The sequence below is a fragment of the Xiphophorus hellerii genome, chromosome 10, assembly GCF_003331165.1.
Source record: "Xiphophorus hellerii strain 12219 chromosome 10, Xiphophorus_hellerii-4.1, whole genome shotgun sequence".
In the NCBI taxonomy this organism is placed as follows: Eukaryota; Metazoa; Chordata; class Actinopteri; order Cyprinodontiformes; family Poeciliidae; genus Xiphophorus; species Xiphophorus hellerii.
The window spans coordinates 3,391,639-3,403,931 of record NC_045681.1 but is presented as its reverse complement, the minus strand read 5'-3'; the positions used below and the strand labels follow the sequence as shown (position 1 = coordinate 3,403,931).

At 38.2% G+C, this 12,293-nt stretch overlaps 1 protein-coding gene across 1 annotated transcript; it reads left to right on the top strand.

Annotated features, from left to right (window-relative positions):
- Window positions 1-1,540: 1,540 nt before the first annotated feature.
- LOC116726871 (interferon-induced protein with tetratricopeptide repeats 5-like) lies at window positions 1,541-9,277 on the top strand. The gene is made up of 10 exons (XM_032573796.1): window positions 1,541-1,753; window positions 2,699-2,881; window positions 3,869-4,058; window positions 5,871-6,062; window positions 6,201-6,428; window positions 6,995-7,136; window positions 7,220-7,343; window positions 7,422-7,575; window positions 7,846-7,893; window positions 8,908-9,277. The coding sequence occupies exons 1-10, from the start codon at window positions 1,749-1,751 to the stop codon at window positions 9,103-9,105; spliced, it is 1,464 nt and encodes a 487-aa protein (XP_032429687.1). The 5' UTR covers window positions 1,541-1,748; the 3' UTR covers window positions 9,106-9,277.
- The last annotated feature ends 3,016 nt before the right edge of the window (window positions 9,278-12,293 follow it).

Here is a 12,293-nt window from a genome sequence, read left to right as displayed (position 1 = left end):
TGGTCAAAGTTATATTTATTATGGTTTAAAAGCACCTCTGGGGTTTTAGCCTTGAATAAAAGGAACTGAGTGTTTCATCTGTTTTGCAGTTTTCTTTAATTTTGTTCCAGATTTGTGGTGGATAGAAGCTGAATTCTGCTTCTCCATGGTTGGTTCTGGTTCTGCAGATAAATGGCCTGGATGGCACACCATTTATTTAAATAATATATTATAATAAAATATATCTACGCTGCTCCTGATGTTTCCACCCATCTATTTTTCAAAACCTGTATTTTGGATGAACAGATTATTACGTAACCGATACCCAGAAGGAATAAAGACGCTATACCATGATGCTGTTGCATAATGAGAAACGTCACAATTTATTAATTTCCTGTAAATGACTCTTTGGATTACCTTTGTGACTAGTTAGGGGGATTTAAAGGTAATTCCTGTCGCGTTGACAGACGCTGAGTTTTCCCATCTGTCAGACTGATTTGATGGGAAATTATCTCAGCGCAATAACACATGACTTCTCTGGATTAGAGCTTGTTTATGTAATCCACAAGGTGTAATCTGCATGTTTTTCCATTTCAGCAGACAGGATATGCAGGATATGCACACAAAACAAGCGAGCCCCAGATTACCTCCACCAAAAAATCCAAGCAGATTCCAATATTTTTTAGATTATAAGTTTTTTTTTTAAAGTGATTAAACGTTATCCACCCAATGATACAATCCTTTCTGACCTGTCACTGCTTCCCTCATAAGAATTAAACTTAAACTCACAGGTAAATTGTACTCAAGTAAAAGTAGCACTGCTTCAATATGTTTTTGTAGTAAAAAGTAGTCGTCCAAGAAAAAGTCCACTCAAGTACTGAGTAACTGATCAAATTATCAATCATTTAATATTTAAAAATTACATAATCAGACCAAATTCTAAAGTTAAGTGGACATTTTGCCGTTTTAAGGACGAAAATGACAATAATTTATATAAGTAACAAAAATAACAAAATCAGGCAAAGGAACATTTTTCCAAAAAACTTATGGAACTTTAACAAAAACTGCAGGTGTGTGTCTGTGTCTGGTGAATGTTTTGGTTAAAATGTGTTTGTTTTTCATTCAGTGGGTAGAAAATACAGAAATTTTACTCAAGTTAGTGGCCCTAATCTTCCTCTATCTACTGTATAAATATAACATGGATAGTTAAGTCACATTTCATGCCCTGTTACTTAGCAACCCCACCTGAGCCCAGCCCCGTTACCTAGCAACTATTGCGTTAAAAGTAAACTCAAACATTTCACCACATGAAAGTCAAAGGTTTTATTTTAAAAAATACAGCAAGACAGAAAAATCCTCTGAAACTAAAATAAATACTTGTAGATAACATCACAAGGACAGAAAGACGATTCTGTCTGATGGAAATATTCCAAATGTGCTGCAGCTGTAATTCTCTGGATTCCAGAGCAGTCAGTGAAGGCATCCCTACAGCTTCATCTAAAGTTTATTTCTGTCACAGCTGGCAGTGAAGGCATCACCGCAAATGTTGCTTCAGTTTCAGTTTATTTAGGGCGTTAGTGGAGGCACCGCCAGAGCTTTACTTTCACTTTCATTTCTTTAGAAGCGAACATTGAGCTTTAGCATTAGTTTAATCTCTGTCGGACCGATCAGTGAAACGGTTCCCAGCGCGATCTTAAATTTGATTTCAGATAATTCAGTTTCTGAAGAGGAGTGAAGGGTCTGTCCTGGAGACTGAACTCATCATCATCATGAGGTGTGTGTGTCTCCTAGGGTCGAATTTCATTAAGACTCAAATGAATCAGACATTAGTATTTATAATTGTGCGTAATCTGTGACGAATTGATGAACGATCAGTCCCACAGTTCAATCTCACTAACAGGGGCGGAGGTGATGGAGAACAGGTGTTATGCCGAGAAACCAGAACAGTAAACGATGTTTTACTTTAATATAAATACATAAACAAACCTTTCACATAAAATAACCACGTTTATTAGTGCAAAATAAACAATAAGGATGTAAACAGTGTATAAAATGCTGAGTTGTTCAAATTTGCATAAACATTAGCTCATGTATTAAAGCTAACGTTAAGAATCTAATGTTTCCAATCTCTGAAGTTTATTTCTTTAAATGCAGAATGAATCTGCGTAGCAATTATAATATTACTCAAGTAAACAAAAAGAGTACAGTGCAGTAAAACTACTCACACAAGTACCTTTTCCCCTAAAAAAGTTACTCAAGTGAATGTAACCAGTACTACCCACTTTTGAACATGTCATCAGTAATAAGCTTAACGTGATATATTGGTGTTAGCTAGTCATCATTTAGCTAACATTACCTTCATCCAACAGCATTACTCAGATCACTCGGTAGCTTGTGGGAAAAACTGTTCAAAGTTCTTTGAATTTTGTTATTCTTGACATTCTTGATAGCTTTTATTAATTCAAAAGTTTGGTCAGTATCAGGGATGCTGAGCTGTACGACTTGGACTTGGATTAAACTTTTTGGACAAACCTCTGATAGATTAACTGACACACTTTAGTTAATTGGAGGAACACTTGTGGATGTATTTTAAGGCTACACCTTAAACAAAATCTTTCTGGTAGAAGTGAACAAACCTAATCTCAGTAAATAAATTCAGTCTGTGTTCAGATGTGCCGAAACACCATCAGTACTAACTCTGCCTCTGACACGCCCACAGTGACAGCAGCAGCAGTGTCCTGTTCTCCAGGCTCCAGCAACTGCAGAGTCATTTTACCTGGGATCTGAAGAAGGAAGACATGGAACTTGACAACCTGAGCACTCGACTGGAAGAGCACATAACTCTTGAGCTGGGTCGTCCCGGTGCTGTGGCTCTCTCATACAGCCTTCTGGCTTACGTCAGGTATGTTAGACGTCTTCCTCCAGATTCAGTCTCTTACCGATTGCAGTTTTCTGGCCAATTGCTAATTACGATCTTTAAAAAGCCTGAACTGCCAATTCAGATACCAATTTTTTTTGTCTGAAATGTCACTAAATATAGCAGGAAAGTCACTAAGTTGGTAACAGTGGAGTGACTATCGTTAACATCTCTCACGAGACAGCAGAAGAGGACAGAGGCATATTTTTTTAAACCTTTGCTGAGGTAGTTAAGATGATTCACATGTAAGGGTCGGCTGCTCACCGATCTCCAAACAATTCAGGAAATCGCTAAATCAGGTGTAAACAGTAACGTAAACAGCACTGTCAGAAATGCAAGAAGTTTATAGCAAGTGTGTGGATGACCTAATCATCTGACTTTTGACTGCAGCAATCCAAATCATTAGCAGAAATGGACGGCCCCAAAACCCAATTTTGCTTTGGGCCCCATGGAGACTTGGGCCGGCTCTGCCACCAGGTGTTTGCTAATTGCTGCTGGCTAGTCTGAAGGAGTTCAGTGGGGAAGAGATGGGAGAGGGCTGCTATGGGAAGCAGAATCTCAGAAGCATGAAAACTGCTAGGTCTGCTCTGGCTTTGGCATGGAAGATTAAAGGATTTCTAAAACATGCATGAAAGAATCAAGGCAACACTTAGAGTATTTTTTTTTGCTGAGGGAATATTGGCCAAAGTCTATACACAGCGTCATTAAGTAGGTTTGTAAATGTCATTTAGTTTCATAATTATGGACAATTATTATTATTATTATTATTAACCTTTATGTTACCAGAAAAATCCCACTGAGACTAAGAATGTCTTACAAGATTACACAGAAATACTTAGTCAAGTCAATCCTGTCAGATTGGGATTTTCTTGGTTTTCTTTGTTCCTCTTGCAGAATCACAGCAATAGGCCAGAAACTTTCTTTAAATAGACCCTAAATATATACTTTTTTGATCACATCGTTTGTTTTCAGATACCTTCAGAACCGGCCAGATGAGGCCTTGAAACAACTCCTCAAATCACAGCAGACGACCGAGGAGGTCTATGGAGAAGACAGTGAAAGGCGGCTTATCGTGACCTATGGAGATCTGGCCTGGCTGAATTACCACACGGGGAACTTCACAAAGTCCCAGACCTACTACCAAAGAGCCCAGGACATCTTGGTATGTCATCCCCATGACAGCGGTATACACTCCCCCACCCTGCTCAGGCCTGGCATAACTCTCTGTCCCATTGAGATCAGCAGCAGAAGTAATGTTCTGGATCAGACTGGTTCTGAGTCCGGTCCAGAAATGCTGCCTCAGTCTCCTTTTTCATGCTGTTCTATTGAAGTATAAATACAAAAAGCAACATTAAACATTAAGAGCACTCAGTGTGAAAGTTTGGTTTGGTGTTATTCAAACAAAGACGCCCTGGTTCTTACCAAATTTAGAAGAATAACAAAATGTGTTCAACTAATGTGAGCATTTTCATTAGGATTGTGAATGGATTGTGAAAGACACAGATTTTTGTGTTAAAGTCAAACGTTAGAAAAAAAGAGAGGCATATGAAGATATGGCCAGACATGGAGAGTGTGAAATGTTGAGATCAATTCAAAGAAAGCATCCTGAAGATTTGAGCTCATTTGGATGAACCTGTGATTTTTGTTAAGATTTTGAGGTCAGGTGATTTTTGAGGTTTTTGTGCAACAAATTTCACAATTTTACAGCGCCACCGAGTGGTGGACAAAAACTAATTAGACATGATTGATATCGTGTTTGCAGTTGGCTATACTAAGGAAATATTTTACAGTTTCAAACGCATAGCCCTTTGAATTGTGCAGCTACGTGCAATGCGATGTTTAATTAGTTATTAAGTTCTAGTAGGGCAAAAATTCAAAAATCCACCACTCTAACTTTTTTTTTTTGCTTCTTGCATAGAGTATATTGTGCTTGGTTTTATTTGGATCAGACATTATCCTAGGGGGTAAGATTGGTTTTGACAAATGCAATGTTTGTGGCTCTCTGGTGAGAAATATTCAAGACCAAAAACTTTTGCACAGTGGCTTATCTGTTGGACTGTTTTGATCAATTTTGACAATGGGACTTGCAGTTTTGCCTAGTATTGGCTGTCCGATTGCTTCCGTGGCTCAGAACCCTATTTAAAGCTGCAAGCAGCCTCGTACGGACATTGCAGCTCAGCACTGGTGAATCTACAAACAGCCTTCAGGCCTGTACAATGCAGGTTCAACAGCATATCTTAAAAGTCTGGCTGTAACCAAGTGGTTCCCAAAGATTTTCTGGGCCTCCCTATGGATTACAATAAAATCCCCCCCAAAAAAGAAAAAAAAATCAACTGGACACACACATCGTTCAACCAGACATAAACCTAAACACACATTTTGTTTTCAAACTCCACTGAAGTTTATTTCATACTTCAGGTTGCAACAAAACAAACTACAAACCATCTTTACAGTGAAACACTTTTGTGCAACTGTTTTTTTTGTCTTTATTCATCCTTACTGTTTCCAGCGCCCCCCCTGCAATGGCACTGCGCCCCCCCACACTTTGGGAACCACTGCTGTACCTCAACCTTCCAGGAAGCAGTTTGAGAGATGTTTGACATTTGCAGTTAACAATATTGTGCTAAAGTGGATTCTGTTTTATACAAAATGTGATAAAAATTGTTTTTAAAGGCATCAGGTTTGATGCAATTGAATTAAATAACACTGGATGGAATCAATGTGTTTCTGTTGGTGCTATGTAGGTTGTTATTGTCGACTAAATAAGTTTGCCCTGCTGACACACATGGTCACAATAGGTCAAAAGTTTGCATGGAAGACTGCACACTTTCACACAACAATCATTTTTGTACATTTCAAGTTGTGTGTAAAATATGTTGTGTATACACAAACTATATGAGATCCCTGGTTGTTGCTGCTGAGTTCATCTGCAGCTGGAAACCTTGAATTTTCATTGCTTCTTCTGTCTTCGCAGAAAAAATATCCCAACAGCTCCTCCGAGGTTCTCCATCCAGAGGTGTATGGAGAGAAAGCCTGGACCTACCTCAAGTTATCTAAGTCTCACTACCCCAAAGCTATTAAGTGTTTCGAAAGGGCCCTGGAGGTCCAGAAAGATGACAGTGAGTGGAACGCCGGTTATGCCATTGCCCTCTTCCGAACAGAAACGGTTAGTGGTTGAGCCAAAATGCTGACAGGAAACATGGCTGTTTTAAGGCCGTATCAGCATGGGACCTACATTTGAGAATCTTTCGTTTTATTATCCATGTGAAATATGAGTGTAACCTTCAAACTGATCTGCTTGTAGAATACTCCAGAAGCATCTGAGAAAGCCACGGAGTCTGCTGCCATCACACAGCTTCGGCGAGCCCTGGAGCTCAGCCCTGATGACGGGGTTCTGCTGTCCATGCTGGCTGTGAAGTTGGGTGTCGAGAAAAAATATGAAGAGGCTAAAAGTCTTGTGGAGAAGACACTGAAAGTTGCCCCAGATAACCCTCATGCAATGCGCTACATCAGCAAATACCTCCGTTACCAGGTTGGTGTGGCAGACTGCTCTTATAACAACAGTACATCTGCACTCCCTAGTCAAACTTTTGAGTGCAGTTGTGAATAATAAAACATAATTTAACGAAGCTTCGAGGCAGATACATTTTCCTTGAGGAATTTAAATAATTGAGGTACTCAACTCATTCGAGGAATCGTTACAGCCCTAGTCGCCACAGCGGCCCACAGATAGGAAGAAATGGACGACAGACAATGGCAGGGTGGTAATAAACACCAAATGGCCCAGAAATCGGAGAGCAGTGGGAGATGCGATAAGCCTAAGCTTTTTGGTTCCAAGCTTGAGCACAAAATGACTGGCAAACGGAGATTTGATCCGGGCAGAGACACGTGTTGAGCACAAGGAGAAAGGTTTGAAAAATCACTGTGAATATTTGAAAGAGAGCAAAAGTTTTGAGTACAAGCATTACAAGTTTTGAGAAGAAAGACATGAAGTCCTGCTTTTAAATTGAAAAATTTCCCCACACACTTCAAGTTTTCATGGTGTGTAAAAATAAAAAAAAGCTCATTCAGACAGTCCATCTCTCCCGTCTACTACAGGGAAATATTGAACAGTCAATTGTGCTGCTGGAGCGAGCGCTGGAGAGGAGCAACACATCAGCATTCATCTACCATCAGCTGGGCCTGTGCTACAAAAGGAAGAAGATTAATGAGCAGAAATCACAGCATTTCGATAAGCAAAGTATTCATGAGTTCAAAGTAAAGATCTGTGTGAGTGTGTTTTTTAAATTCATGGCCTATTACTGATGTTCTGCCCTCCAACAGAGGTGCAACAGTTACGACGTCAGTGCATTCTTTACCTGGAAAAGGCAGTGAAGATTAGACCTTCCTTTTTGTTTGCACGGCTAGACCTGGCTCTAATGTATGGAGAAGAGAAAGACCTCAGCAGGTGAGATAAACACAAAGCTACACAATATGTGCCTCAGTCTTTACCGATATGTGGATTTCTTAATTCTCTGTCTATCAGGGCTGAGGAAATGTTCCAGCATTGCTTCAAGAATTCATCAGACAAACTCGATAGTCTGCCTGTTCACAATCGTCAGCTTATTCACCAGCGATACGCTGAATTTCATCTCTATCACACCAAGAAGCAGGATGAAGCAATTACTCACTACACAGAGGTCAGTTCTGAGCTGAAGCTGTTCTAGTTGGTTTCTTCTGCCTGATGTTAGGAGGTGGTACAAAGCTGACCGTAAATTAAGTGCTGGGGACCGTCACTATCAAAACCTTAAAATGAGCTCCTCTCTCAGCTCATCTTTGACTCATTTGTGACCCTTTTCTGACTCCCCTCCTCTTCACTTCCTGTCTGAGTTCCCTGTGAATCCTTTCAAACTCTTGTTATAACTCTGACTGGTTTGTAATGCCTCTTTGACTCCTCTGTAAATCCTCAGGGTCTACAACTGGTACAAAACACATGGGAATGGAAGCAGTGTATTCAGGTGAGCATCTGGTGCTACAAACATCACTAAGACAGCAAATTTCCATCAAAGCTTCTGAACAAGATCAGATGTCTGGAAAGTTTGAAGAACATAGGTTGGTCTAAGTTCTGAACATGAGCTTTCCGGGACACTTCAGGTAAACCAGAACACTGTAGATCTGCATTAGAACATATAATAGCTAACTCTAACATAGACCTGTACCTGAACGTATCAACCCAGTACGTTCTGCTCTGGGTATGATGATGGGTAGCAGTTCCTTATTGAGGATTTCTGATGCAGTTCAGTTTAAAAATACATTAAAGCAACCTCTCCATTGCCAGCTGACAAGCTAAAGTCCTTCAGATAATCAAATACAGGGTTTCCCCCAGTGTATTATAAGCCTGGCGGGCCACCAGGCTTTACTTGGGTCCCACCAAGCTAATTTATTTTAGTTTTTTTTTATGTTTGCATTTTTAAGACTTTATAGTCGGTATTCAAGCATCAATCTTCCAGTAACACATAATTAACAAGCGATATTTTCAAATAAAAGTTTGGAAAAATACGATCCAGTTAAAAGTATGGGGGAATTTTTCTGCCATAATCCAAGAGCACACACTTTCAGTCTGAAAGCAGGATTTCATGTCTTTTGTTCTGAAAAGTTGTAACGCTTGTCCTCAAATCTTCTCCTCGCGCTCAGACTTAGTCTCTGCTCGGACTATCGGCTCGCTTACGAAACATTTTCTGCTTGCTTCTGGAACAAAAACGCACCGTCGCCTGGCAACCTCTCAGCCAATAGAATGAAAGTCTGCCTGTGTGGCTACTAGTGATCGTAGCAACCGGCGCCGCCCACTGGATGAAACGCATCCAGATTCAGTCTGTTTAGAAAAGCAGCTAGAGAACTGACTTTCAAATATTCATTCACCTTCAGAAGGATTTCCTAGCACAAGAGTTTAACCATTCTTAATTAAAGCTCATCTTTGAGTCTTCCTTTGCTTCTGCACAATGAGTTGATATTTTCATGACCTTTTCCTGCAGAAGCTGAAGCAGATTGCAGAAAGTCGCCTTTCTGAAGACAAGGATGACAGCTTGGCTTATTCTGTTTTGGCCCAAGTGGCCAAAGCTGAAGGAGACAAAGAAAAAGCTGCAGAGCTTTATGAGAAAGCTCTGGACTGTGATGAAAACAACAGCAAGTACCTGTATGCTCTGTGGGAATTGCGAATGGAGCTGCACTGATTTATCACCACTTATTTAAAATAATCATTTATTTAAATGTGAAATTCACATGTTGAATTGAGACATGTCATATGACTCTAAAGAAATTGTTTTTTAAATTAAATCATCGTAGTTGTGTCTTTTCTGAAGTGTTACTTGAGTAAACTAGTTACATTTACTCAAGTAACTAAATGAGTAAATGTAACTCATTTAGTTACATTTACTAGTTAGTTTAGTTACATTAACTAGCCCACTAGTTAGTTTTGGATACTGTGACGTTTGGCAACATTTTTCAGGGAGCAGCTGATTAAGACCTTACCACCCAGTTCTGTTTCGGGACCTGACCAAAACCCCAGTGTCCTTAAAAATGAGGTTTAATTAAGTAAACAACAGGCTTTCATGTCAAAAATTATCAAATGTTGCAAGTCATACACTCTTACATTTGACAAATTGACTTTACTTAAAAAAACAGTGCTGGACGGTGAATGTCACTCTGTATCTGCTCCATTTGTGTGACTTGCATGGCTTGAAACATTTGATCATTGTTCGGCATTAACAGCCTGTTTTATACCTAACCAAATCTCATTGTTTCTCAAGGTAATGGCACTGAGGGATTCTGGTCGGGTTCTGAAACTGGTAAACGGGCCAGGGTGGTCCACAAAGGGGGAAAATGAACAAACTACAACAACTGGGGGCTCATCCAGTTACTCAGGTAAAAGTAAAAAGTAATCGGTCAAGAAATTACTTGAGTAAAAAGTCTAGTCAAGTACTGAGTAACTGATCAAATTATCAATCATTTAATATTTAAAAAATACATAATTAGACAGAGCAAGTGAAAATTTTTTGTAACAAAAATAACAAAATCAGGCAAAAGCAATTTTTTTTTCCAAATCAGTTTCTTTCAATAAAAAATAAATAAAATGTTAACAAAAATTGCAGGTGTGTGTCTGTCTGGTCAATTTTTGGTGAAAATATATTTGTTTTTCATTCAGTGGGTAGAAAATCCAGAAATTTGTACAGGGTAGTAAAAATACTTCTTTTTCAAAAAAAAATTACTAAAGTAACTAATTGAGTAAATGTAACTAGTTACTCCCAACTCTGCTCATGCTAAACCTTTTACCACCCAGACGCTTCCTCACCTACATACCTCCAGCCCTCTTTTCCACAGACATCCTTTCCCAGCTGCGGATTACGCCTTGCATAACCTCCTCAACTGGCCCACTGCACAAAAAAAAAAAAAAGAAGAAGATAATAAACCGTTATTAGTCCCTGTTCGCATGACGGAGCGCATTAAGCTTCTTATGCAAACAGATTTCAGACAGATTTACATAATAGAAGAAGAAGCAGACAGACAAGGGAAGACGACTTGGAGTCCGATTCACCTCAGACAGGTGGGTGTGAACGTCTTCGCTCCACGATGTGACCTTTGACCCTGCAGGGTTATGAGTCTGGAATAAAAACAGTCAACCTCATAAACACTGCAGCAGATTACCGCGCAATAGGATAAAAAATAAAAAAAGATGTCAGGGCCTGTGACCCTTTAATACATCCAAGATCTGGTTTACATTATTGTCTGTGAAAGGAGGAAGAGCCTCATAAGCTTTTGTTGATTTATAGTGACACATATCAGCTGCAGCATGAAAAGTCTGAGGCTTTAGACATTTAAGCTTCTTTAGTTGTTGCTTATTTTAGTCAAATGCGTAAAAACTCTAAACAATCAACATAATACCTAACAGCATGTTTGTAGTAATTATGTAGTTTAGTTTGATGGTGGATTTACAGCTGTCGTAATCTGTTGGAGTATTTTTGGTTTGACGTTAGGTTAATTAAAACGGGATATTATAAAAAAGGAATTAATTAAATAAAAATCAAAAAATATCTGCAAAGAAGAAAATAAAAAAGTATCTTAACTCACATATGTTCAGAGTTAGGTAGTAACTACTCAATATAATTTTTGGTTAAAGCAAGTTTTTTTTTTTCATTCAGTTGGGGGAGAATCCAGAAATTTTACTCAAGTAGGAGTAGAAATACTTCATAATAAAATTACTCAAGTAAAACTAAAAATACAGTGTAGTAGAAATACCCCTAAAAGTACTTCTTTTTTTTTAAATAAAAAAATAGTTATGGCATTTTCCCCATGTTATCAGTGAAATAATCTACCAGGGTAACTAGTCCTTTTTTAAAATAGATATCAGAGAATTATTTACTTGAAACAAACAAACCTGTATCTTGTTAAAAAGTTACTTTTAAGTTAGATTTGTCTTGTTTCTAGTGTACTAAAATATTTGCACTAGAAGTTAGACAAAAATACTTGGTAAGATTTTATGTTTTTGCAGCGTAATTCTGATATACTTTGCAAATTTAGGATGAATCTTACCAAGTATTTTTGTCTAGTTTTTAGGGAAAATATCTTAGTTCACTTGAAATAAGACAAAGCTAACTCAGAAATACTTTTTCACGAAATAGGAGCTAGATTTAAGTAAATAGTTACTTAATATTGATAAAAGTAAATAAATAAATAAAGTACTAGTTCCACTGGCAGATAATTTTATTATAACATGGAAAAATGTTTTGTTACAAATGAAATAATCTGCCAATGGAACTAGAACTGGGTTGCTAGGTAACGGCTGGGCTTGGCAGATGTTGCTAGGTAACGCTGCCAGTTGAACTAGAACATTTTTCATCAATATTAAGGAATTATTGACAAAACAAGCTCCTATATCTTCCTGAAAAGTCACTTGTGAGTTAGTTTTGTCTTATTTAAATTGATATTTGCAGTAGAAACTAAACCAAAAATATTTGGTAAGATTTTGTGTTTTTGCAGTGTGATGATCTTACTAATATTACTAAAGAAACAAAATAATTTAAATGTTATTTCCATGTTATTACCTGATAGTGTTACCTATAACAAACATTTTCTATTAATATTAAAGAATTATTAACTTAAAACAAACTCCTATATCTTGATAAAAAGCTGCTTGTAAGTTAGTTTTCTCTTATTTCAAGTGTACTAAGATATTTGCACTAGAAACTAGACAAGAATTACTTGGTAATATTTTGTGTTTTTGCATATTTTCTCACATCTCAGACTGCAGTAATGTTAATAAACTGAGAAAGCAGAGAATCATGTTTGCTGCTGCCGACCTCCAGACACACCACTGACTGACTCCTCCCACTCCGCCTCACATTCAAACATCCGCGGCTCACAC

Bases quoted from the DNA above. Each gene is read 5' to 3' on its own strand.
- LOC116726871 (XM_032573796.1), top strand. The intron at 7,344-7,421 runs GTGAGATAAACA...TCTGTCTATCAG, and splicing joins GAAGAGAAAGACCTCAGCAG to GGCTGAGGAAATGTTCCAGC. The intron at 7,894-8,907 runs GTGAGCATCTGG...CTTTTCCTGCAG, and splicing joins AATGGAAGCAGTGTATTCAG to AAGCTGAAGCAGATTGCAGA.